Raw genomic sequence first — 27,966 nt, forward strand, 5'->3', positions numbered from 1 at the left:
GGAGCTAAAAGTTTTAGCACACTTCAAACCTTCAGGTAATTTTTTTCAAAGGTGAGGAGCATAATAACTAAATGCTGCAACACCCTGCTTGGTTCTTGTTCTAGGAACATACAGGAAACCGGCTCCAGATGACCTTAGGGGTCTAGATGTTTCATAGGGATCCAACAAATCAAGCATGTATTTTGGTCCAAGGCCATTAAGTGTTTTGTAGACAAGCAGTAGTACTTTATAGTCTATCCTTTGACTCACTGGAAGCCAGTGTAACAATTTCAAAACTGGTGTGGTCCAATTTCCTTGTATTTGTAAGCACTCTGGCAGCAGCATTCTGTACGAGCTGCAGCTTCCTGACTGATTTTTTTTTATCAACACCTGTAAATAAACCGTTGCAATAGTCCAATCTACTGAAAATGAATGCATACATATGTTTTTCCATGTCTTGTTGAGTAAGAGGCCCCTTAATCCTGGCTGTAAGTTTTTTAGGTGGTAATAAGCAGATTTAGTGACAGACTTTAGATGGCTATCAAATTTTAGGTCCGAGTCAATAATTACACTTAGATTCCTGACTTGATTTGTAGCTGTAAGTGACATTCTGCTAAGATGCATGCTTATTTTTTACCTTTCCTTTTTTGGCCCAAAAATGATCTGAGAAAATTCTGGCACATCCATTCATTGATTTGATGAATGCTATAATCATATGGGGACACAGAAATGTAAAGTTGTGTGTCATCTGCATAGGTGTGATAGGAGATGTCATACTGTTCCATGATCTGAGCTAGGAGAGGCATATATATGTTAAATAAGAGTGGTCCAAGAATGGACCCTTGAGGGACTCCACACGTGAATTTGGTTATTTCTGACTGATGGTTTCCGAGTGACACAAAGAAATCCCTATCATGTAAATTAGATGTGAACCACACAATTACCACATAGCGTATTTAAACCACCCTTATTTGATATTACTACGTTTAGGTGTTTTCTCAAGGCATTTTTTATATGTTCTGTCTGTATGCATCTAAACAAAACAAGCTGAAAGCGCACGGTAGTACTTTGGGTGTCAAATTCGCCTCTTGTAGGACGTTTTGCCAGTGTGGCACATTTTGGCAGAACACCGGCTTTGTCCTACTCTCGTCTCATCACGTCTTTCCTGCTCGTTTTGTGAAATATCGACAGTGCTGTCATGCTCATGAACTCTTTCACTCCCAACCATTTTCACCAGAGCAACTCCCTTCGCTCCTGGCCGTTTTACTGGATTTTGACTGATTTTGCAAGGCCCACAGAAAATTCTGTTCTATTGCTATATAAACATGGAACCCACCAAAAGAAAGATTAGACTCTCTTTCAGCAGCAAAAAAAGTTCATATCTTTTTCCATTCTTTAGATATCAGCATTAGAAAATAGCTTAGTTTGAGAAATTTTTCAATTTCTGTTAAAAGAAAGAGAAATTGAGCTTTTTATAAAAGCATACATTTCAAACATAACTTTGACTTTAACACAGCTATTTTTTGCTTTTGTGACATCCCAAAAATCTGTTTTCCTTCTACAAAACAACATAAACAACAAGACAAATAGAGGTTTTGATAGCAAAGTAACAGTTTATTTACACATAACTATAAACTATTGAACTGAGAGATGAAGCTGTTGTCGCCGCGGCTGTATCAGCAGACGGGGTAAAATTTTCCCTTATCACCGCCTGTCTGTCTCATCAAGATAGATTTTTTTTTATCTTTCTTTTGTAGTGACCATTACCTTAAAAGCAGAATTCACCTAGGGAACTTGTGTGGGGCATGTGACTTGTGTTTTACATAGTTCTCCACATTTTTCTCACACTTCTTACTTCTTCCAAATTTCGTTTCCTGACTATTTCTCTTCATTCATTTCCTTTCATGGTCCAATATGAGTTCTTACCAAATGCGCTACTGCCCTCCAGTGGCCACTTTTATTGCTTTAAAATGGATTTTGAGCGTTGTGCTTTGGAGCGAACTTGCATAAGAACCTAAAGATGTGTCTTGTGAAAAAAAAACGTAAAAGACGTATAAATAAATTTTGGGGAAACTGAAACAATTAAAACTAGGCCAACAAGCAGGACTGAACGGCCCTCGCCTTCTTTGGCGCAACTCGGACACCACGCAAACTCGGAGGGCACGCAGGTCGGGGTTGTGGCACATCGTCCCCTTCTCATCATCTTATGAGAACCTAACTTGCTCAAACTCGCCTCTTTTTTGGGGGGATTAAAATTTCATTACACACCTAGGTAGAAAAAAAATCTATTCAAGAAGGTCTTACAAAACAGGAGGCACTACTGAGCTGTGCAGCCATGCCCTTATTCAAAACCAAAATGTATTCGCTCTCCGTTTAAAGAAACCTAAGAAGAGAGGCCTTTTTTTAACTCAAGGGGGCGCCACTGAGCCATTTTGTTATGATTTTTTCGCAACATTGCAAAATTATTGAAATTTACACAAAGCCACACGTATATGCAAATTTTGGTGAGTTTTCGGGCATTTAAATGCCTCAAATTCTGCTGCGACTATTTGGCGCTACAGAGTTGATGCAAATTACCACTACAGGACTCATCAGGATAAGACACTCAACAAGCACGGGAAGTTTGGCGCAGATGTGTTGTAGAAGTTATCACTGTTCAAAACTTGTGGTGAGACAAAATAGCTAGAGTCATTTTCAGTTTCCTGTTTGAACCCCTCTGCTTCAACGAAACCTCAATATTTTTCATCAGGCACCTTAACACATGTCTTAAGGCTCCCCTGATGCAGGTTTAAGGTCAATAGATTTTTTCCCTTGGGGGAGGAGCCTGTCTCGTATAAAAGGGCATTTCCTGTTCCCAGCAGGGGGCGCCAGGCCTAATGGGTAATATTTCAATGCAGCTGTGTTCAGACTGTGATACCTCACATACATGCCAGATATGAAAACGATTGAACCTTGTATCAAGGAGTTATTAGTCATTTACTGAATTTGTTGTTTTGCCAAGAAAATGGCCGACTTTGGCATCTCGCCCAGGTCAGACCCATGGATAAAAATATACCATTTTGAATACTTAAGATCTCATATGTCTCCTGAACAGTCTCACCAAATTTGAAGACAATCCAACTAACTCCCTCGGCAAAAAGGTCTTAAATATGCACCGTGTAAATCGATACAAATTTCACATTTGATCAAAAATATCTGATTTCCTGTTGGGTTTGGAATATGGGTGCAAGAGACTTTTTTGAGCACTTTTGCACAAGGTATCGACTCCCCAAATTTCATCGCTCTACCTTGAAAAAAACAAAATGGAGAGGCCTCTTTCTTGGGGGTGCCACTGAGCCATTTTATGACATTTTTTCGTAACGTTGCAAGATTATTGAAATTTACGCGAAGCCGCATGTATGTGCAAAGTTTGGTGACTTTTCGTGCATGTTCAGGCCTTCCAATTCGCCATTTTCATTTGCCCTGAAAAAAAAAAATCTTTGCATTACAATATGGCCTTCGCATGCTTAGTGCTCGGGCCCTAAATAGGACATATTTATACGTTTTACTTTCAGGTTCAAATTGAAAGGGCTAAACAGATGACATGTTCATGTCGCTAGAGTCCTACTCTGGAAGCCCGGCAGGGTAACCCAGTGACGTCACCGCCCTGCGACGTCAACAACAATGGCGACCTACCTGTTAAACTAATTTTAAAAATTGTATAAAAACGAAAACATCAAGAGGGGTTTTAATATCAAATTATTTTAGTTTAACATTTATCTTTTAAGAACTAAAGTCTTTCTATTCGTGGTTTCCTTTGAACCCATACAAGGATTGATTGTGGACTGTTTTAGATGTCTTTGTTCGTGGCATTCATAGGAAGACAGTATCAGTGCTTGTTATTGTAAAAAGCAGGTGACTGACTCACATGCCAAAATATGTGAGCAGAACATCCCTAGTATATATTTAAGACAATCATTTTGGGCTTGTTGTTTGAAAAGTAGCTCACAAGGCATAAAAGTGTGGGCGCCCCTGTTCTCGAGCATTGTGGGCTGTTTTTAGTTCAGGCTGCGTCATTGCAACTGGATTATGACCTTGCGTTTGCGATTGTTCGCAGCGGTCCATCTGCGTGACTGCCAACACGCCAACATTCCAAAGACAGGGCCAATACGTGACGGTCCAGATGGCGTTAACAGCCATTCCTGTAGGCCTCCGTCCACCTGGGTGCCTGAACACCGACACGGGGATGGGGGCAGCTAAAAAGTCTCTGTTAGGCAGATTAAAAAAATGATTTGACAACAATCGAAAGCTCAGAAGATAACAAGAGTGGGTCATGTGTGTTCGAATTTCCGTATCTTTGGAAGGCTTTTGGGAACATTTTCACACAGTGTTTCCTTTCTTTTCAATGCCTCAGATATGCAACACGTTCTGTGCTGCTGGATTAGCAAAAAGTAATCCCCCCTGTGTATTTAATGCATAAATGCATTTGATTATTTTTGTATCGCCTCACTTGGAAGTCCAGAACGTCTGTTTTGGTGATTTACAAACACCACAGGGTTAAAGTGTCAAGTCAGCTGCTAGACATTGCGCTTCGTCTGCCAGCTGACAAAAGCTCAAGTAAAATCGATAGGAGGAAAGAGAAAAAAAGTCAATGACCTCCTAATGGCTCTCTCGCTCATTTATATACGCTCGACCATACGGGACCAAAGGCTGCGGCGAAACAAACGAAAACATTGATCGGGCTCTAAATACGGCACTCTAAAGCTTACCTAAAAGGTGATACTGATGGAATACTAATAGTTTATTCAATTATACAGTAAATTTCAAGCTTACAAGACATGGATCAGTAAGTAAGATGGCTCGAACATAAATACAAAGATACTATGTGGTTGCTAGCAAGTGTTTTGTCTCTAATACCTGAGTGTGACAAGCAAATCGATGCGATGGCACATCTAAGTTCCTATGTCATGATGACTATGTTCCAATTCTGATGATCTCTCTGCCCTCACAGTTCCGCCCGTCATCCGGGTGTACCCGGAGAGCCAAGCCAGGGAGCCCGGTGTCACTGCCAGCCTCCGATGCCATGCCGATGGCATTCCTCGTCCGCAGCTGACCTGGCTCAAGAACGGCATGGACATTACACCCAAGCTATCCAAACAACTCACGCTGCAAGGTACTAATTTGCAAGAATTATACGTTTACATTACCACTAGTCCTATATTTAACCTATGTAGTTTTTGAGGTACTTATAAGTCCTCTTTTTAATGATAATCATGCCATTTTCAGGGGCTTGGAATTGGGTAAAAATACGGGGTTTTTAAAAATTAATTTCCCGAATATAAGGCGCACCCGTGCATAATGCGCACCCCAAATTTACTTGTAAAATCTAGGGGAAATTATTGTACCCATTTATAACGCGCACCTTAATTTTAGCACCAATAAATAGAAGAATACAAGAAAACAGAGCTCGTTTACAGATACCGAAATGTCATTTTACTGACTGGTGAAACACAGCACAAGCACAGCACATTGGTAGTTCAAAACATTACCATAAACTGACAATATTTACGGTAATAATATGATTTGACAACTTCTCCAACTTACCAGAATCTAGGAGAAAACAAAACAGATGTGACTTTTCTTTTAAAGGCTGCTGTATAACTTGCTCGTTTCATCATGATGAATAAAAATTTCTTCCACGGATTGATACAGTAAAATGAAAGTGAGAACGTAAGTCGGAAATCCGTGAGCGCTCATCGCTGTCGACACGACAGTAACAATAGGAACTATTGTGATTTGGGCTTGAGTTTCCCGAGGGACAGATATAGTTGACAGACACAGGAAGTCTGTGTGCTTATGTTTGTTATGGTCCGAGTTGCGGAGCTGAAATAAACGTTGACTCAAATGAGTTGAAGAAACTAAATTCTGTGCTTTATGAAGAGTGAAAAAAGGAGAATTTAACTGAGACGAAATCATTCGGCCGATTAGAGTGAAGTATTACCGAAACAAAATGGTGACGTCACGTACCATAATACATACTGAATATATACATATACAGTATATATATATACAGTATATACATATTCTGAAAAAAAGGGTTTTAAAATGTATTTTTATTTTTAAGTAATAACTTATTGGATAACATTGACAGTGATAGAGGTCCAATCCAATTTGACAGGGGGGCTCGCAGTTCGATTGCGGCCAGAACCCGCCGCGATAAGTGAAAAAGAGCGAAGTAGATTTAGCATTGGAAAGAGATGCATAGTAGATGCATAGAAGACATGTTTTCCACTTTTTTTCCCAAAAGTATAATAAAAAAATATATATATATATATATATATATATATATATATATATATATATATATATATATATATATATATATATATATATTAGGGCTGTCAAACGATTAAAAATTTTAATCGAGTTAATTACAGCTTAAAAATTAATTAATCGTAATAATCGCAATTAATCGCAGTTCAAACCATCTATAAAATATGCCATATTTTGCTGTAAATTATATATATATATTCTGTAAAATAATTTGTTGGAATGGAAAGATAAGACACAAGATGGATATATACATTCAACATACGGTACATAAGGACTGTAGTGGGGATTTCACTCCACTGTCATTTAAATCTGTCTATGCTGTCCTCACTCTGAAGCGTCTACTTTTTCCAAAGCTAGACAGCTAGTGAACGACGCCTTAATAATCAGACTTCTTCCTTTTTCATCTGATTTATTAATAAAATGGCCTCAAACCATTGTCCTCTTTAGACCGTCCTAAAACTACAAAAAAAAAGTACACAAGCATTGCATTAGCAACAACGTTAGCTTAGCACGCTATACAGGTTCACTAAACATAAACAAAAAGCGTCTCATACAAAAAATGTAACATTTCGCTTATTAACATAATATGTACATTCTTTACAACAACCATACTTACGGACAAATCTTGTCCAAGGATCATATAAGCACAACGGAGACCTCGTGCAGCCATCTTGAACTGGCAAGAAAAGAATAAACCATGTCGCAAAGCGACCACAAGAGTTCGCTGTTAGACAGTACAAAAAGCCTTGCTGTAACACTTAACAAAAGGCAGAATACTGTCTGAGCGGGACATGTGCGTTAATTGCATCAAATATTTTAACGTGATTAATTTTAAAAAATTAATTACCGCGCGTTAACGCGATAATTTTGACAGCCCTAATATATATATATATATCAAGATCTACTGTAGATTCAACTCAAGATTTTGCCAATTTAGGAGTATTTTAGATAAAAAGTTACTTAGGTGTTTGATACACTGCCAGTGGGTTTTCCCATTGGCAATGTATCAAATACTTGTTCTCCCCACTGTATCTTTAAATGATGAAACAGTTTTAAAACTTCCACATGTCAAAAGTAGACAGAAGGGAACTAATGCAATAATGGGAGCAATTTTAACAACTTTTAATGGTTGATTCAGGGTAAAGGATAAATTAGGGGAAGAATTGGGCTAGGGTCAATTGTCCCAAAAACCTTTTACAGTTCACATAGTGGGACCTAAGTGTTTTTGTTTTTGTTTTTTTTAGGGGAAAAAAACCCCCCAAAAAAAACATGAAAATTATCACCAGTTACTTTGCCAAGTAACTAATTACTCTTACATTCAGGTAACCGAGTTACTAACGCAATTACTTTTTGAGAGAAGTAATTTGTAACTATAATTAATTACTTTTTTTAAAAGTAAGATTAACAACACTGCCTAGCATTGCGTTTGCAACAGCGTCACAACAAACACTTCGCTCTCAATGTCTCTGACTTTTCTCGCATCATTCAACCAACGTAGTAACGCACATTGTCTCGTTGCTGAAACGGTGACAAAATCTGAACGGATATTAAAAAAAAACAAAAAAAAACGTAATGCATGAAAAATTTTGAACATACGGCATACACATTTAAAAATCAGGGCTCACTTGTACAAATTATGCCGAAACCGTACAACTTGACAGGTATGAAAATGCCCAACGAAGAGGAAATAAACATATATAAGTCGCACCGGAGCATAAGTCGCATTTTTTTGTGAAATTTACTTGATAAAATCCAACACAGAGAATCATCTTGAAAGGCAATTTAAAGTAAAAAATACAATAGATAATAACACGCTGAATAAGTGTACAATATGATAATGTTACATGATGCATGAACAACGAAATGCAAATTAGAGATGTCCCGATCGATCGGCAAAAAAATATCGGACATGCCTTTTTTAAATATATATATATATTTTGATTAAATTGTTTTCTAATTGCATTTAACGTTACAGATATAATTTGTTACACTCATCCAGAGTCTTTAGTTTAGGCTTAAGGTAGGGTTATCAAATCTATCCCGATAACGGCGGTAATTTTTTAAAAAAATGTATCACGTTAAAATATTTAACGCAATTAATGCATGCGCTGCGCGACCCACTCACGCATTGTCGCGCTGATTCTGTAATGGCGCCGTTTTACCTATATAGAGAGCTAAAAGGCAGCGTAAAATGAGTAGAGTGAATTTTGGCAGCGTTTGGAGCCTTTTTTTTAATTGGCTAAAGCCTTACAGTCCCTCTCCCTACGATTAGAAATAACGTGGGAAGCAAGGTAGTAATTGATCTTTTTCTTACCCTATAATAATAACACCCTATGTTATTTCCCCACGCAGAGAAGATATATCAATTGGTAGCACTACGCACAGTCATGGTTGCACTTCCCATCATGCATTTGGGCATGGCTACAGTATCATTTACTGAAAGCTCAACAAATACACTAGATGGCAACATTTAGTCACAATATACAAAGTCACATTTATCCTTTAAGAATTTCAAGTCTTTCTATCCGTGGATCCCTCTCATAGAAAGAATGTTAATAATGTAAATGCCATCTTGAGGATTTATTGTCATAATAAACAACAACTGTATGTTGAATGTATATATTCGTCCGAGTTTTGTTCATTTTTTTCTTAATGCATTGCCAAAATGTATACGATCAGGAAAAATTATCGGGAATGATTGGAATTGAATCGGGAGAAAAAAAAAGCAATCGGATCGGGAAATATTGGGATCGGCAGATACTCACACTAAAACGATCGGGATCGGATCGAGAGCAAAAAAACATGATCGGAACAACCCTAATGCGAATGTGGCCGGTATGTTAACGTAACATAGCTATTAAGAGTAATTCAGATAACTATAGCATAAAGAACATGCTAACAAGTTAACCAAACCATCAGTGTCACTCCAAAACACCAAAATAACATGTGAAATGATATAATAATGTGTTGATAATTTCACACATAAGTCACAGAATAAGTCGCACCCTCAGCCAAACTATTAAAAAAAAAAAATGCCACTTATAGTCCGGAAAAATACGGTAGTTGTCGATTGATCGATTAATTGTTGCACCTCTAATGTGGAAGTCTTTTTTTTTTTTTTTTTTTTTTTTCTTCTTTGTGGAAAATGCTTTGAGAAACACTTATTCTTTGTGTATCCTCTCTTTCCAGCTAATGGCAGTGAGGTGCACATCAGCAACGTGCGCTTCGAGGACACCGGCGCTTATACCTGCATTGCCAGAAACCAGGCGGGTGTGGACGAGGATATCTCTTCACTCTTTGTGGAGGACTCTGCCCGCAAAACCCGTAAGTCAGCGTCAAGACAATTAAAAATGTCTGCCCTTGACTTCCGGTGCAGCGGAGAAAGAGCCTCAGCGAGGAAAATAACAAATAGTGGCAGAGCGCATCAACAAAGCCTGACAAAGCAGAAACAATTGGCACACTGTGAAGGGCATCGCTTTTGTGCCAGTTAGCAGCAGACTGTCACCGTCTGGGCCACGACAGACCATTTAACAGGCCTGGAAAATAAGTCATCTGCTCCCAAACGCACTTTATTGACGGCAAAGTGGAGTGTGGCTCTCGTAAGAAATATTTTGACCTTCAGAGGCCGTCATATCATATTGCCGGGTCCAGCTTTTTGAGAACATTGGTACATTCTTGCTGTTTTACTCAGTAAAAAATAGCCTCAATTGGCTGTTTCATAAGGGAAGCAGTTTTTTCACTCGTTGGTTAAAAACCGTGAAACATATTGAAGACAGACTGGAGTGCAGTAAGAATGAAATTAGCAGACAAAAAAAATGATAAAAACTTGACCCCACAGCAGGCTTGTAATTGAATTTCCCTCACGGAATGAATAAGGCATCGAAAGTAGAAAGTAGCGCAGCTCACAGTCCATTGTTAAACCCAGAGCACAAAAAAGGCAAAGAGGTGTTGGAATGTCTGGACAGAAAAATGAAAGCTTTTGTCATTCCTGTCCTCCAGTCATTTAACCCTCAAAATGAAATTAAATAGGTTTTTATAAAAATGTCTATTCAGTCCGCCATTCTAAGAACTTAAACCACTCAACGAAGGTAATTTTACAAGGGGTCCTTAGTTTATTACAGAGTTCTATTTGCACAGTGGGGAAGTACTATAAATCAAATATGTATTGTGATCAGAAGCGTAGTCCGGTGGTGTTACCAGGATGCCAGGTGTGGGTGGGCATTAGTCTTACCTGGGGGTGGGGGGTGGGGGGGCAAAATAAATAAATAAATAAATAAAAAGCTACAGTGCTCAAGTAGGTCGAAATCCAGCGTAGGGCTACTGCACCTTAAAACATGTTTTGTTTTCTCCTTGAGATAGCTGTTGTTGTGATTTGGTCTAAACATATTAAAAGTTCATTTGATTTTATTTGACTTTGGACACATCCATAATTGAACAGTATGGACATGCAGATGACAATGTTTTTTTTAGGTAACCTATTGTGGTTCCTCGGTTTTATTATTATTATCATTAGAGCATAAACGAATACCCGAGCAACTCGAGTAACTCGAGTTTAAAATCTGATCCAAGTAAATTTATTCACCTCAAGGAATCCTTTAATTTTGCCAGCTCTAAGCATCACGTTTTGCCCAGACAACTTTTAATGCGGGACAACGCGCTGACGTCACGTGCGTAGAGGAAGAACCAATAATTTAAAAAAAAAAAAAAAAACCTTACTGCAGCCGACAGCCGCTACAAACTACGCCGACGTTGCTAAAAACTACGCCCGCATGCTAGTGTGGTAGCAGGTAGTGTCCGATGCGTCTCAAAGATATCACATGCATTTAGGACTAGATGCAAAATGACAGACTCGGCCGCGTCTGGGCAGCGTTAGTAAACAGCCGCCATCTTTAAGCAGTCGACTTCTCAGCGCTAATAAATATAACGTTACTCGCTCACATAACGATAGCCCTTCGGAGGGCGAGGTTTCTATTATGATCACTGTCGATGCGTGGCTAACGTGTCTTACATACAGGCTTTATTTAATCTGTAAAAACACAGCGCTGTAGAGTGATGAGGGTGTAAAATTAAAACATAATAAAGCTAACTGTCAGTTTTAGCTCAGTAGTCATTGTTGAATAAAACACCAAGTAGCACTGGTCCCTATATACTCCAATACAGCAGGTATCATACATTTATTTTGAACGCTGCAAAAACTCAAAATCCTATCAGTACTTAAAGTTTAGACTAACTTAAAACTTAACTAGAACTAGCTTGACACAAATGGAAATTCAATTGAAACACGTGGGGAAAACATGTTTTCAAGTGATGTGTGTTATCAAGCATAATTATATTTTGGGGTAAGAAATATGTTTTTTTTTTTTTTTTTTTATAAGATCTAGAAGTTTTTTGAGTGAAAGCAGTCAATTTTTTTTTCTATTCACATCTGAGATGCAATTGTTGGCGGTTTTCAACAATGTACATCGAAAATAAAGACATTGATTGACTGAAAATGGTTCAATATTGGATTTGAGCTTTGAGCCCCAATTTGACCCGCTCAGAAAGCTTCAAACCTCACCAAACTCAACAGCCAGGTGAACACTGGTGAAAACTTTGATAAAATGTAAAAAAAAAAAAAAAAAAAAAAAAAAAGTGTAAATGTGTGTAGCGCCCCGAGGAACAAAACCAACATAATGACACTTTGACACAATGAAAAGTACTCTGTGTGCAGCTTATATAATAGAGTTAATTTATTTTCCCCTCAAAATAACTCAAAATAGAGCCATTAATATCTAAACCCATGGCAACAAAAGTGAGTACACCCCTTAGTGAAAGTTGTCAATAATAACATACAACATGTCAACTGTCAATATTTTGTATGGCCACCACTATTATCCAGAACTGCCTTCACGCTCCTTGGCATGGAGTTGACCAGAGCTTCACAGGTTGCCACTGGAATGCTCTTCCGCTCCTCCATGACGACGTTGCAGAGCTGCCGGATATTTGAGACTTTGCACACCTCCTCCTTCCACTTGAGGATTCCCCAAAGATGTTCTATTGGGTTCAATTCTGGAGACATGCTTGGCCAGTCCATCACCTTTACCCTCAGCCTCTTCAGTAAAGCAGTGGTCATCTTGGAGGTGTGTTTTGGGTCATTGTCATGATGGAACACTGCCCTGCGACCCACATTCTGGAGGGAGGGGATCATGCTCTGCTGCAGTATTTCACAGTACAGTTGGAGTTCATGTTTCTCTCAGTGGAATATGTCATTTTGTCAGTGTTGTCCCATGAAAAGATATATTTAAACATCTGCAGAAATGCGAGGGGTGTACTCACTTTTGTGATACATTGTACATTTGCAAGGAAGTGACCTACAATTAACTCTTTGCCTGTTATTGTCAACGACAGACATCCAATTAATTTAAAGTGGCTTTAAACGCTCATGTTTGTTCGCCAAAGAGTTGACACTATTCAAACGGAAAATGTTTGTAGCAACCTGTTTCTAACGCTAAAACACAAGAGGTTACAGTGCCGTAGCATCCAAGCTAGGATAAGATATGAAAACTATATGAAAACTCAATGGACAACACCATGGGTGACTTCTTCAGACTTTAAGAATGTCCAAATGGTTGGTGCGATAATTCCATAGTGAGACACCAAACACCTTTAACAGCAGTTGGAGATGGGGTGTGTGCATGTGAGTGTTTGTGTGGTTTGGGGAGCTTAATTACACTGAGGAGTGCAGCCGCATGCTGACAACTGTTCTCCAACCCCCAAAGAACGTGTGACATTTGATAAAAGGTCACAGTTAATTAGTGTGCCCGACTTATTATTTGGAAAAAATACATGCAAATTTCCACGAAGTGGTCTTGGAATAATGTTGTTTGTTGACATATTGACTGGGCTTATTATTCAAATAACTGCTGGCATTTACAGACTCGTTAAGTGGAGACACACAAGCACCCTGTCCAACCTAGAGGCAGCACAACTCCAGTCTTGTTTTGAAATTTGTGCTTTTGGGAGATTTATAGTAGTCTTATTTGTACCTGCACAACTTTTGAGGCATTTACGGTAGTGTCAGTTTCACCTATTCATATTCGGGTGGGTTTATGGTAGTGTTATTTGACCTGCTGGCAACTTTTAATGGGATTAACGGTAGTCTTTTAACTCTCGTATTGTGTTGGGGTCAGAGTTACCCGTTTTCAAAATTTGGTATGCAAAAATCAATGGTACTTCTGACATATCCAAACTTGAAAACGGGTCAATCTTGACCCAAAGACAATATACTGCAAAGGTTTAGTATTTTTAGGCCAAGTTAATTTACAGATCAAATTTAATTCACTAGCAAAAATATGGTCTGATTTCTAACACAAGACAATGGTTAACATGCACAATTTTGGGGGATTATTACTCATGTTTGAATGGCCTTCAATGAGTAATGCAGTGTCTGAGCAAGCTACGATAGCATTTAGTTTAAAGTCAAGTGACTATGCAGTAATTTTGTGTTACTCAGGGTTCCCGGGAGGTTTAAAAAGTTTTATGAATTTATGAATTTGTAAATAATACATTATAAAATCTTGAAAAAGTATTGAATTTTCATATCTGGGTCTTAAAATTTATGATGTATGTAACCTCTCTGTGTCTCATTTCTCCTCAAAAGTGTCATTTGTCATTTTGACTAAATAAATAAACGGGGCCATATACTTCTCTTTCAGAAGACGATAAAGCTACTACAGACATTGTGCCACGGCTTCCCGAAGGGGGCCAGGCCAGGCAGAGCGTCGTAACACTGTGATAAATTAAAACAAACGCGCGTTCTAAAGCTGGATTTAAGTGGAATTAGGACAAAAGTTTTAGTGCTCACAAGCAGGCAGGAATGTCTCAAGTGTGATTTGGTCGAGGATAGAATAGCACCATGCATGCACTTTGAAACGTTGTGTAAAAAAAGGAAATGAATGGAAAAAATTAGCGTAACATTAGCTTGAAATATTTACGTAAAATGAATGATAACTGCACCTTTTTTTTAACCAAATATCTAGAATGTTTTTCGTTCATATCTATAGAAATGTACACATTTATTTACAAGAATTTTCAACTTAAAAAGCTCTGCACTACACAGACGCGGATTTTTTTTTTTTTTTTTTTTTACACCTGGCCATACATTTCATATTAGAGAGATGGGGGAAATGTAAATTCAACAAAGCGTGGTTGAGTAAACACTAGAGATCGGACGCTCGAGCCTTCCTGCTCGAATCCGATTCGAGCAAATGAAGTAAAGGCGTGTCAAAGCAGAGTTCTGAAAACAACGTCGACCAAGCCAAAAATCACGTGACCGCTGCTGACGAGGCCCCGAACGTCACAGATGTGTCAGCAAGTCACACTGTTTCCACAGGAAAATGAAAACTTGATGGGAGCCCGCCCACTTAATCGGTAGGAACGCAATAAAAAGTGGCAGAATAACACAGTTATTCACGTTTTTTTGAGAGGAGGAATTTTCGCGAGTGCAAGCGCTATATAAGTATAACACCATTTACCATTACAAACATTTGCTCATTTTCAAGTGAGGAGTGAGAATATCATTATCACTTTATTTTAATTACATTTATTCACAACTAGTGGCATACGTTTAGATATTTGGAATATATACAAATACGACACATTCCCCCCTGTGTACTGTGCTTACCGTACTCTAGTTTTTACAAAAAAGTAACAATACAGAGTTACTCCCCGACATCTAGGACAAGCCACTTACAAGACTAGCACTGTCGTGTATTACAAATACTGCTTTGAACACATCTTCACAGACAAAGCAATGACACAGGCTTAAAAAGGTGAACTTTAATTGTGTAAATCACACTTATTGACGACACGATCCCACGGTTGAAATAGACGACATCCACTTAATTATATTGAAGATATGCAATGCTCAGGCAAATTGAGAAGTTTAGTTTTAAAAAGAAACGTGCACTGTTTATTCAGTAGATGGAGATCTTGCAGTGTGTCAAACACCTCGAAATAGTAATTCAATTTAGGGCAATTGTCTTAAAATTGGTTCATTGTTTCGGAAAGCCTCGGTTTTTCCAACCCTAGTAAACACTTCTTTCGCCTTTGGTCAGGTAACGCGGGCGGGCAGGTGTTGTGTGGACCCAATTACGGGAAAAAACGTGATGCCCACCGGCAGTGCAAAAATTTGATTTAATGAAAGCCAAACAAAAAACAAAGTCCAAAACAAAGGCTGTGATGATCCAAAGAAAGTACAGAGGCAAACAAAACTGTTAATAACAAAAGACTGGGTATAAAAAAAAACTTACTGAGGAACACAAGAGCTTGGACGGCAAAAACTGTTGGGAACAAACGCTGACGTGCACATGGGCATTGACAATAACGCAACAAGGAATGAAAAGAATCGGGGAGCTTATAAACACACACGCAGACAAGGAGTAACGAGACATCGAGGAACAGATGAGTGACACAGGAGGACACAGATTGGAGGATACACTAGGAGCAGTCACAACAGGTGAAATCAATGGGCAATCACAGGGACACACTGGGAGGGAACCAACACAAAACCTAACAAACCAGTGGACAGCAGTGTGTTCGAGAGGCTTTTTGCATCATTCATTCATTCATTCATGCAAAAAAAAAAAAAATCTGCTGGGTACAATGGGCATGAAGGCGCTAGAGTCCCAGGCTAAATCGTCCACGCACATAACATCTATGAGAGGAAAGAAACAAACTCCCTCCATTGCCAGCGTTTTTCAATCTGCCTGTTTAAGCCACCCAGTTGCTCACGAGCCTGAGGAGACAGAAGCTAAAGCCAGCCATTAAGCTGCTAATGTAAGCGAAAAGCTAACACTAGCCAGCTAGCTGCTAATGCTGCAGCCCCCCTATTCAATATGCTGCATTCTTACACCCTGCACAAAATAGTATCAGTGTGGACCTAATTTGAATCTGAGCAATATTAGGGGGACTTAAGTTGGAGTGCCTTTGTTCTTTCCAACTTTTTAGTGGCTTTAAAGTAATCTTATTTTGACCTTTGCACATTTTGGAAGTAGGGGGAGTGAGAGTAGTTCCATCCATTTTAATCAGCGCAACTTCTGTTGTGTTGACAGTACATTAAAAAAGATAATTTCATTACAGTACATCACAAGCTTACTCTAAGGCCATCATCAGGCCGTAGCGAAGAAGAGCTCGTCAAAACGTTGGCACATCAGTGCTTGCGGATAGCCGTCTGGTCTCACGACTGCGCTAAATCCTCCTCATCAAACTTTATGACTCACAGTGAAGGTCTGTTAGATAAGAAATGACCTCAGCGGGAACAGAACACGGTGTCTTGGAAAGCTAGTGGGCTGAAAAGTTGGGTGTTGTACTGCGAAAATAAAACTAAATTGACTGGCCTTTGTTGTATTGGATTGTATGGAGCCTGAAGATGAGCCAAGAGCTTCATTTCCGTCTGTTTTCTAGTTGTTCAATGACCTTGATTTGATTTAAGATTTGATCTCCTTCAGAAAGTATTGAAATAAATTCAATTATTTTATTCAACTTGGCAAGCCTCCCTCGTCGCTGACAGTAGATAATGGACAAAACAACAATAGGCGGAAGATTCCATTTAATCCATACACTATAGGCTCAGTGCTAAACTGTTTTGAATGGAAAAATTCTGCTCCTTATGTTGAGATTGCACAGAGCAGGCCAGAACGCAATGAAAAATACCACCGTGAGACACAATTGGGAGCCATTGTAAACGTCAATACACATATTTCGACTTCTCTTATCATGTAGCTTTTGTTTGTCAGGATGCCTTTAGGCATTCAGAAACTTTGCAATACTATTTCCTTTAAAACAAGAGCTAGTTCTTGAGAATATTCCCTTCAAGGGCAGCTGAAACCTAGCGTGACGGAGTGCTGTGGGCTCAACATAGTACCATTTGATCGGAGGGAGATGTTTGTCCACGACCGCCGAGTATGAAACTGCTTTCGATAATAAAAAAATATATCCGATATTATTACTTTCACACATAAAGTTTTCTAATCCTGCTCTCTACTCTGAATGAGCAAATAGGTATGTTTAAATGGACATTTTTATTCAGATTAAAAGCCTTGTTTAAGTAAAAATGCTTCATATACACACACCCCGGAAATGTCCAGCCCATTCCGATCAAGGAGGAGTGGTTTATGCCAAATGATAATTCGATCAGCACACATGAAAACACTTTATTCCAAAATTTGGGAACAAAATGATCTTTCCTGTGAAGCCAGTAGAGATAGTCGTTGGGTTACGATGTACAGTGATCCTTCGTTTTTCGTGGTTAATGGGAACCAGAACCCGCCGCGATAAGTGAAAAGCCGCGAAGTAGCGCACCCCCCCCCCCCCCACAATTTTTAAAAATTTGTTTAAAAGTTTAAAACATTTTCTTTCACTCTTTTTTTTTTTTTTTTAAAACCAAAATATGAGACATCAATTAATGATTCTAAGCTAAAAGCGACAGACATTTTGAATAATAAATATAATTAATTACCTTCGTTTCATGGGTGGGTTGAAACAAAAGAGTTGTGCGACGTCTGTAAACGGGGGTTTTCAGGGTAAAACGGACAAATTAAAAATAGTTCGGGGCTTCATACGCCATGAATCTGCTATGGCAGCATATAGACATATTGTTCTATCAAACACAAAACAGTTGTTTTGGCTTAAAATACAGCAGTTTCTTTTAAAGAGGAGTGCAAGAGCATAAACTGCTTTTTCAGTCTTGTCTGTGTTTTCTGCCATATACATTACGTTATTATTATGCATATATATTTAAAATATATGGCGAAAAACACTCAGGTCACTTGAAGTTCCGCTCTGAGACCCCCAATTTGGCCAAATTTCAAAACTGTGCGATATGCATGTGTGATACATCATTGGAAAGCTTAAAATCTTTATTTTCTGGGAGAAGAAAACATTTGAACTGGAGGGCTTTTTTAAAAAAATTTTTAAATGTTTTTTAAACAGCAAAACCCCATCTGGAGGTGAGAGCACGCGAGAGCAGAATTACAGACGCCATGACTTTAACGAGATATTATCACGTACTTACCTTGTTTCGATCCAAAAACTCCATGTAGCAAGACAAAGCTGTGAATGGCCACAGCCATATTTTAAGGGAGATTTTATGGGTGAAAATGGTATTATGACAAGGGTCGCATCACAGACATCAAGGTGTGGTCGAGATTTTCTTTTTCATATATTTACCCTTTTAAACGTTTTTTTTTTTTTTTTCAAATTTTTTTTTTTTGTTTGGATTGATTATCATCTATCATATCGGGGAAAATGTGACAGTAACAAAAAAAATATAATGAAGCGATAGTTATGAGGTAGATATCTGTGACTTTTTTACAGATGCCATTTTTTTCATTGTGAAATAATTTGTTTAAAAGTTTAAAATATGCGAGTGAAAAAAATTTTAAAGTCGATTTTTTTTTTAAACGAAAGATGAGACATCAATTAATGATTCTAAGCTAACAACAACAGACATTTTGAATAATAAATATAATTAATTACCTTCGTTTTATGGCTGGGTTGAAACAAAAGCGGTTGCGCAACGTCTGTAAACGGGGGTTTTCAGGGTAAAATGGACAAATTAAAAATAGTTCGGGGGCTTAATACGCCATGAATCTGCTATGGCAGCATATAGACATGTTGTTCTATCAAACACAACAGTTGTTTTGGCTTGAAATACAGGAGTTTCTTTTAAAGAGGAGCGCAAGAGCAGAAACTGCTTTTTCAGTCTTGTCTGTGTTTTCCGCCATATATAAAAACACAGCTTTATCATTTAGCAGCATCATTCTGCACACATCAAAATAATTTGTTCCAACTGACGTTCTGAAGCATGACCATGCAAGACCTAATCAGATCAATATTTTTAGTGTCCATGAACACAGTGCATCCGATCATAATTTTAACCCGAACACTGATCGAAATTAAGAAATTTCGTCCATGTAAACAAATCCACTGCAGGCATATTTATGAACAGTCTGTCCTGGGTGGCCTTTGCTGTTAGTCAGTCACAGTGTAACCTCAGTGTAACCTCATCACGAGTGACATGACTGAAGCAACTGCCCACTGCCGTTCGCCGGATTTTTTTTTTTTTCGTGTTATGAACATTGAAGTTGATTTATGGGCCCCTTGCACGCGTCCAACAGCCGCAGTCTTTGCGACCCCGGGTGATGAATAGCATCAATATGGCACTTGCACAACTCCACTCTGTTTCTATTTGGTTTCCATCCTTGGCAAGCTCTCACATGAACGCCATTGTTTTTCCCGTTTTCCACCCGCCATCCATTTTGCTGACGACACAGCACTCCTTTTGTGACGCTTTTTAATGAGCTGAAAACGGGACGCAAGAGTGCACGGGGGTTAGAAACACTCGACAAAGCCTTTTTTTTCCCCTTTTTCAAAGATTACACCCAACCCCCACCGTTTTGTCTCTTTCCCAGTGCCGTTCGGCAGTAGAATGAGCGCGGGAGGACAGATTAGCATCGGCGCCAATTGGCCCGCAAATTGGACGGTGCGTCGGGAAATAGAAGACGGGAGTGCCTTGACGGAAGGACGGGCAGACAATAGACAGGGAAGGTCGGTGTTAAGGACAAAGTGTTGAATTTGCATGGAATCCAATAGGGGTTTGAAAAAGTATCGAAATGGTGATATATTGTGATACTATGTATCCCGAAAGATTATCGATATGCTCCTGCCAAGATATATCAGATATCGTTTTAAAAAGGTGTCAATGTCTGAAAAGATAAAAAATTAAAAGGAACAAACAAGTTGCTACCAAACCCTTCCACCATAATAGTGTCTCAGGTAACTCTAAGGCTGCCATTGACGGTCCTCGACGCCCAATCCATTTAGACTGGGAACGTTCGTTCATTCGAAATAGGGCTGCAGCTATCTATTATTTTAGTAGCCGATTAATCGATGAACTATTTATTTCGAATAATCGAGTGATCGGATAAGGGACATAAGAAATTAAAATACCTGAGCTGAGCCTCACACGGTATATATACCGTATTGGCCTGAATATAAGACAGTGATTTTTGCATTGAAATAAGACTGAAAAAGAGGGAGTCATCTTATACTCGCGGTCTAGACATTATACCCATTCATGATGCTAGATGGTGCCAGATATCATTGAAGCGATGTTCTGTCATGACTAAAGATGTATTGATCAGGTCCGATCACGTCATTTTCAAAGTATCGTAATCGGCAAAAAAATATCGGACATGCCTTTTTTAAATATATATATATATATATATGTATATATATTTTTTAAAATTAAATCGTTTTCTAATTGTATTTAACGTAACAGACAAAATGTCTTACACTCATCCAGAGTCTTTAGTTTTGGCTTAAAGTAGAGCTATCAAATTTATCGCGTTAACGGTGGTAATTAATTTTTTTTAAATTAATCACGTTAAAATATTTAACGCAATTAACGCATGCGCTGCACGACCCACTCACGCATTGTCGCGGTCAATCTATAATGGCGCTGTTTAACCTATATATAGAGCTAATAGGCAGCGTAAATGAGTAGAGAGAATTTTAGCAGCCCTGGGAGCCTTTTTTTTAATTGGCTAATGCCTTCAAATCCCTCTCTCAACAATTGGAAATATCGTGGGAAGCAATGTGGGGAAGAAAGGTTTTAGTTGATCTTTTTCTTAACACCCTAATACTCAAAGCAGCAAAATTTTATTTGAATCTTTTTTTTCTAAACGAATACTCGAGTTAATCGATTAATCGTTGCAGTACTAATTCAACCCCAGAGCATTCGCAGTCATTCTGTCCGATTTTTCGGGGCACTTGCTGTTCATTTACAGGTCATTTTCTTTCGAGTCTGAGTCACTACCTAATCATTTGGGTGATTCCCAGGTCACTTCCTTTTCTGTAACTCAAAATAAACAGGAAGTGACCCATAAATTACCCCCAAATCAACAGGAAGTAACTGAAAATCAACAGGTAAATGACCTGAAATGTCCCAAAATTACCTCATTGCCTGGCATTGGCTGCCAATGACGGCCATGGACGTTCAATCCGTTTGAAGTGGGAGGGATGGCAGCGAATGAATGTTCATCCGCTGCCACCCTCCCAGTTCAAATGGATTAGACTTCTACTAGTGATAAACTCATTCCAATTCGCAGCAGAAGCTTGGTTTTCTGTTTATTAGTTGTTTGTAGAATATCCTAGAATGATTTCCTTACCAATGTTTCGATAATCGTTGTATCGCCATATCGTCAGATCATCGTTATCGTGAGCTTTGTATCGCAAATCGTATCGTATCGTGAGGTAACAAGCGGTTCCTACTCATAGAATTCAAGTTCAGAATGTCGTTGAAGGGAATTTGTTCTTTTTTCAAAAAGTAGAATACAGTTAGCAGTACCTTGACCTGGGTGAATTTTCAAGATTGTGACAGAAAGGTCTTTGTTATCCAGTGATTAGAAGTACTCAGAATCTGGGGTAGCACTGCAAGCGTCATTAGCCATCTCACAATGACTTTAATGAAAAAAACAGGGTCTGCTCCTTCTAAGACCAGAAAGATTGGCCATTAATCCGCATTAATGATGCATCACAATCACCTTAGTTTGAAAGATGATTTAGTTGCAGGGGGCATCTGAGGTAAGCCAAAGCAGTGAGCACTGAATACATACTCCATCCCTTATGTCATTATTGGGTCCAGACTGAAATATTATTTCGAAGTTTAGAAATTAAAGTAAAACTGGATCTAGAAAAATGAAAACATGCTGATCCTGTCAAGTTGTACAGTTTTGGTGTAATTTGTACAAGTGAGCACTGATTTTTTTTTTTTTAACCTGTCCTGTTCAGCTGTTTGACATGGAGAATGGAAGTCTAAGTGTCTGGTTGGTCTGAACAGTTTTAATGTTTCACATTGAGAGTATGACATACTCCCATTGTGATCATACAACATACCTTGTTTATTATGACAAAGCAGCGAACAGGAAGGGGTTGTGGGGGAACAGAAGAAACACAAGACAAGAAAGAAAAGAAACACAAACAACAACAAGAAATACATTGAACGCCTACACTAACTATTGATATGTTGGTGCTATCGTCAGCTAGATGTATTTCCAGTTGACACCATGTAGGGGGCCTGTTGACCAGGGAAAGAAGGGGACGAGGGTGGCGGAATCTATAGGCTAAGTGAATGAAAGGGGTAGAGTGTACACAAATCAGCTCTGTGATCTAGAACCCAGTAATCGTGTGAATCCCATGTGAGTGTAAGCCCGTTGGCGACCGATTTTTAAATGTGTACGCCGTACATTCAAAATCTGTACCTTTTTTTTTTTTTCTCCATTCGGATTTTGTCACCGTTTCGGCAACAAGACAATGCGCATTACTACGCATTACTACATTGGTTGAATGACGCGCGAAAAGTCAGCGACGGAGAGAGAAGAGCGGGAGTGGGAAGTAGGTAGTTGTGACGCCGTTGCAAAACTATACCAATAAAACCTGACTGGAGCCGACAGCCTACAAACTACGCCCACATGATGCTACACTAGATATCACATGTATATGAACTAGATGCGAAATGATTCACTTGCCGGTGTTGGTAAACAGCCGCTATCTTAAAGCAGTAGACTTCTCAGAAAGGCTCTGTTGTAGTGAACCTTCCTAGCGAACCTAAGTAACTTTTTATCTAAAATACTCCTAAATCGGCAAAATCTTGACTTGAATCTATCTTTAAATGATGAAAGAGTTTTAAAACTTTCACATGTCGAAAGTAGACAGAAGGGAACTAATGCAAAAACGGGAGCAATTTTAACAACTTTAACGGTTGATTCACAACATTAAATGACTTCCAAACATAGCAAAGATTACTATTAGGGATGGGAATCGAAATCCTTTTCCAATTCCGAACCGGTTCCTGGTGTTTTGAGGCCTCGACATGACAATGAAAAAGCCTTAACGATCCCTTTAACGATTGCTAAAGACGCATATTGCGTCGTGACGTGTCTTGATGTCCAGATGCATCAAACTAGCATGGCGCCAAGAACCACTCGCTCCAAAGTTTGGCAACACTTCACCAGGAAAGAGGGTGAAAATGAAAGGTTATGATGGTTTAGTACGAGCATTGCAGCCGTAAACATAACAATGACAGCACGTAGGTTCAAACGCTCAAAAGTGTGTCTTCACTTCACGAGGAAAAATTACAACAAAGCGGCTTGCAGTCATTGCAAGGTGCAGATAACTGCATCGGGAGGGAATACGACTGCACTGTCCTCACCGAGACGCTAAGGCTCAGTCCTGGCTAGCTAAACTCCCAAATGACGATGCAGAAGACGTACGTATAATTTGCTGACTTTATTGAACCATCACTTGAAAAGTGGAACTAAAAATAGAAATGAAATCAATTTCGCCCCCAATAACAAACAGGTTTGCATCAACGTAAATCAGTGATGATTAGCAGCTAATACAGTAATAACACAGGTAGCATGCGTTCGTTAGCATTTGCACATCGTTCACACCACTACACAACTGGATTTAAGTGTCCGATCGCGAGTGGAAACACACAACAACAACACAAAAGATGATACATACAGGCGTTGCCTCTGTAGATATTTTACAAACATTAACAAAGAACGTAGGCTTGTAGCAGTGTTTCCCTCTCTCGCTAACTCGCTCACTCGCTTGGATGCGGCACTTCTTTTTCGCGTGTAAGCGCGCTCTTCTTCACGTGAGCGCGTTCTTCTTCGCGTGAGGAAGCGCAAGGGCGCCCCCACTTGGGCGTGAAAGCACCATAAAAACTAAAAGGCATGCATTTCAATATAATGGTAAATAATACACTTTAACTGTTAAATTGTTATTTTTTCTCCAAACTAGGGCCCGCCTCCACATTTGGTCCAGTCCCCTGAACAATACCAGAGAGCATTTTGAATTTATTATTATTTTTTATCTCAATAGTGTTATTTATTTCCTGGCCTTTTTCTGTGAAGAACTGAAAGAGGCTTATTTGGTTATTATCTATTCAATTAATAGTGTTATTATTATTTATTATTATTATATTATATTATATTATTATTTTATTTACTTTTGTTCCGTGAAGAATCCAGAAAGTGTTATTTGATTGTGGCTTTCTGAAAAACAATACTTTTTTACATTTTGCACTCCTGCAATCGTCACACTTTTTCTGTTACAAACTGACCCCGGCCCCTCATCAGAGAAGGGAAAAGTTATGTGGCCCTCCCAGGAAAAAGTTTGGGGACCCCTGCTTTAACACATATTGCCAAAGGCAGAGCAACGACCTATATGCCAATTTATACCAATATTTTTTATTTCTATTAGAAAAATGTTTCAGTAAAATGTTACGCATTCTTGTGCATTTGCCACTTATTGCCACAGTTAACATTGAGGCTTTGGGCCTCTTTTGACCTTGTTGTGAATGTGTAAGGTTGTGACTTCTGATTTGACAAACTCGATGCCAATCAAAACGTTTGTTCTTCTTTTTCCTCAAATTAGAATCGATAAGAGAATCGATAAAGAATCGAATTGTTAAGCAATATCAATAATGGAATCGTGATCGTAAAAATCGTATCAATCCCCATCTCTAGTTACTTTTTTTTTTTTTTTTTTTGAAAAAATTGAAGGAAAAAAACATGAAAGGTAACACCAGTTACTTACAGAAATGTGAGAAATTCCTAAAGGTTCAGATACTTTTTCATACCACTGTATGTGCTGAATACATTGTCCATCATTCATGTCATAAAATCAAATCTTAAAATACACATTTTAGTTCAAGTGTGCCACATACAACTAATGCAACATTTCCGTGACCAATACCAAACAAGACGTCCACGCTGATCTGCTCATTTCAGGTGTCTACAAAAAATTATATTGTTGATTTTAGTGGATTCCATTAGGTGTAAACAGTGTTGGCGGTCTGGAGAAAACGTCCCTTATTTGTGAGCAGAGGACTCAATTATCTGTTGCACCGGATAGCAAGGCGGTAACCATTCCTATAAGAGTCTTACAAACGTGATGTTATCGATTGTGGCTTTTAATGTTCAATGTTCTCTTTTTCTCCCTGGCAGTGGCTAACATTCTGTGGCGGGATGAAGGTACGGCTGCATGGCTGCATTCATTAAAGTGGCTTAATTGAATTCCTGTAATAGGGTTAGCCAACTGTGACAAGAGGGATTAAATGATCGGACGCCGTCTTATTTACTTTATAGTCTATAGCGCGGGCCCTATTTTATCAGGCGAGTGATGTTCTTTGTTGTTGCAGGTTTCGGTATCGGAAACATGTTCTACGTGTTCTACCAGGACGGCATTAAGGTTATCCAGCCTGTGGCGTGTGAGATACAGAGGCACATCAAGCCTAGTGAGAAACTGCTGGCTCTGAAGGTGAGGGGGGGGACTAATACAAATGCAGTTCAAATCAGCATCAAAATTGGTGGACATTTCTTTCAGAATAGTATGAAAAAATAGGAAATGTAAATTCTGGAGAAATTATGTGGAGATGTTTTGCTCTATGATTCACTTCCTGCAGATTTCCTGTTACTTCCTGTTAATGCTGGGATATTTTTAGTTCACTTGTTAAGTCACTGGCTGCCATTGACGGCACACAACGTCAAATGAATGAACACATGTCGCTCCCAGTCGCAATGAATTGGACGTTCGCAGGGGCGGATTAAGAAAAATATTTATGAGGTGGCAAGAGGGGCCGATAATTTTTTTGTGGACGGCAAATATTTGATGATGGTATATCATCAATTTTTGGACAATGATACAAAATTCTGCGACAGTTCGATTCAAAGGCCTTTGATCAAATTAATACAAAATGATGAGGACATTTAACAATCATTTTCACTTTATCTAAAGCAATAAAAATCAAATCAGTTTTGGTGTGTACTTTTTTTTCACGCAATGGCTGACAAAAAATATCATTTTGCATTTTCATCAAATTACATTCAATTTTGCCAAACAAATCCATATTGATCCACATGAAGTAATGGTTACACACCTAGTGTCAACATATGGTAGATGTGTAGACATATTGAATCATATGTAAACACTACAAAGTCACATTTACAAACTGATAGAGGAACTTGCTTCATATTATATATTAGAGATGTCTCGATCGATCGAGTCCGATCACGTCATTTTCAAAGTATCGGAATCGGCAAAAAAATATCGAATATGCCTTTTTTTAATATATATTTTTTTTATTAAATCGTAATTGTATTTAACGTTACAGACATAATACGTCACACTCATCCAGAGTCTTTAGTTTAGGCTTAAGGTAGGGTTATCAAATTTACCCCGTTAACGGCGGTAATTTATTTTTTTAAAAATTTATCACGTTAAAATATTTAACGCAATTAATGCATGCGCTGCACGACCGACTCACGCATTGTCGTGTTCAATCTGTAATGGCGCCGTTTTACCTATATAGAGAGCTAAAAGGCAGCGTAAAATGAATAGAGTGAATTTTGGCAGCCTTTGGAGCCTTTTTTTAATTGGCTAAAGCCTTACAATCCCTCTCCCTACGATTAGAAATATCGTGGGAAGCAATGCAGGGAAGAAAGGTAGTAAATGATCTTTTTCTTAACACCCTATTTTATTTCCCAACAAAGAAAAGATATATCAATTGGTACCAGTACGCACAGTCATGGTTGCACTTCCCATCATGCATTTGGGCAGAACAGTTAAATGGCTACAGTATCATTTACTGAAAGCTCAACAAATACACTAGATGGCAATATTTAGTCACAATATACAAAGGTACATTTATCCTTTTAGAATTACAAGTCTTTCTATCCGTGGATCCCTCTCACAGAAAGAATGTTAATAATATAAATGCCATCTTGAGGATTTATTGTCATAATAAACAAATACAGTACTTATGTACTGTATGTTGAATGTATATATTCGTCCAAGTTTTATTCATTTTTTTCTTAATGCATTGCCAAAATGTATATGATCGGGAAAAATTATCGGGAATGATTGGAATTGAATCGGGAGCAAAAAAAAGCAATCGGATCGGGAAATATCGGGATCTGCAGATACTCAAACTAAAACGATCGGGATCGGATCGGGAGCAAAAAAAAACATGATCGGAACAACCCTAATATATATACTTATACTAGCATACTAAAGTTATACTATAAGATACTTATACTATATCTTTACTAACATATATATACTCATGTGAATAAATTAGGACACCCAATGAAGTTCTTAATTAAGAATTGTTCACATGTCAATGTCTGATTTAGTTGTTCTTTATCTCTGGAAAAGACAGTGATTTAATTGCAGGTACACACACACACACACAAAAAAAAGAACATTGTTTTACAGACAGTGGAATGGCTGATTTTGTATTCTTTTGAGATCTTTTGAAATCCCTTACCAGACTCATCAGCGTCTACAATCTTCTTTCATAAGGACTCAGACAGCTCCTTTGATCTCACCATGGTGTTTTCTCTCACTTCAACAGTCAGGTGCACATCAAACTAAATGTGAGGTTTAAATATGGCAATTCTCCTTCAAAACACTGGGTAATGATGTTCTAATGTCCACCTGATGTGATACACTTGTGTGTGATTTTAGCCATTTTAAGTAGGATTGAATGTGGGGGTGTCCTAATTTATTCCTCAACAAAAATTGCATTCATTTAAAATTACATTTTACAGAAAGTTATGAAATATG

The 27,966-nt window shown here is 38.5% G+C and overlaps 1 protein-coding gene across 1 annotated transcript in view; it reads left to right on the forward strand.

The window, feature by feature from the left end:
- The window catches only part of fstl5 (follistatin-like 5), a 323,171-nt gene that overhangs the window by 254,015 nt on the left and 41,190 nt on the right, over positions 1-27,966 (forward strand). The window contains exons 9-12 of the mRNA XM_057850040.1: positions 4,970-5,131; positions 9,481-9,615; positions 25,347-25,373; positions 25,541-25,659. Of these exons, the coding sequence (XP_057706023.1) occupies positions 4,970-5,131; positions 9,481-9,615; positions 25,347-25,373; positions 25,541-25,659 (443 nt within the window). The remainder of the gene's footprint in view (positions 1-4,969; positions 5,132-9,480; positions 9,616-25,346; positions 25,374-25,540; positions 25,660-27,966) is intronic.

Source organism: Corythoichthys intestinalis, chromosome 11 (genome assembly GCF_030265065.1).
Source record: "Corythoichthys intestinalis isolate RoL2023-P3 chromosome 11, ASM3026506v1, whole genome shotgun sequence".
NCBI lineage: Eukaryota > Metazoa > Chordata > Actinopteri > Syngnathiformes > Syngnathidae > Corythoichthys > Corythoichthys intestinalis.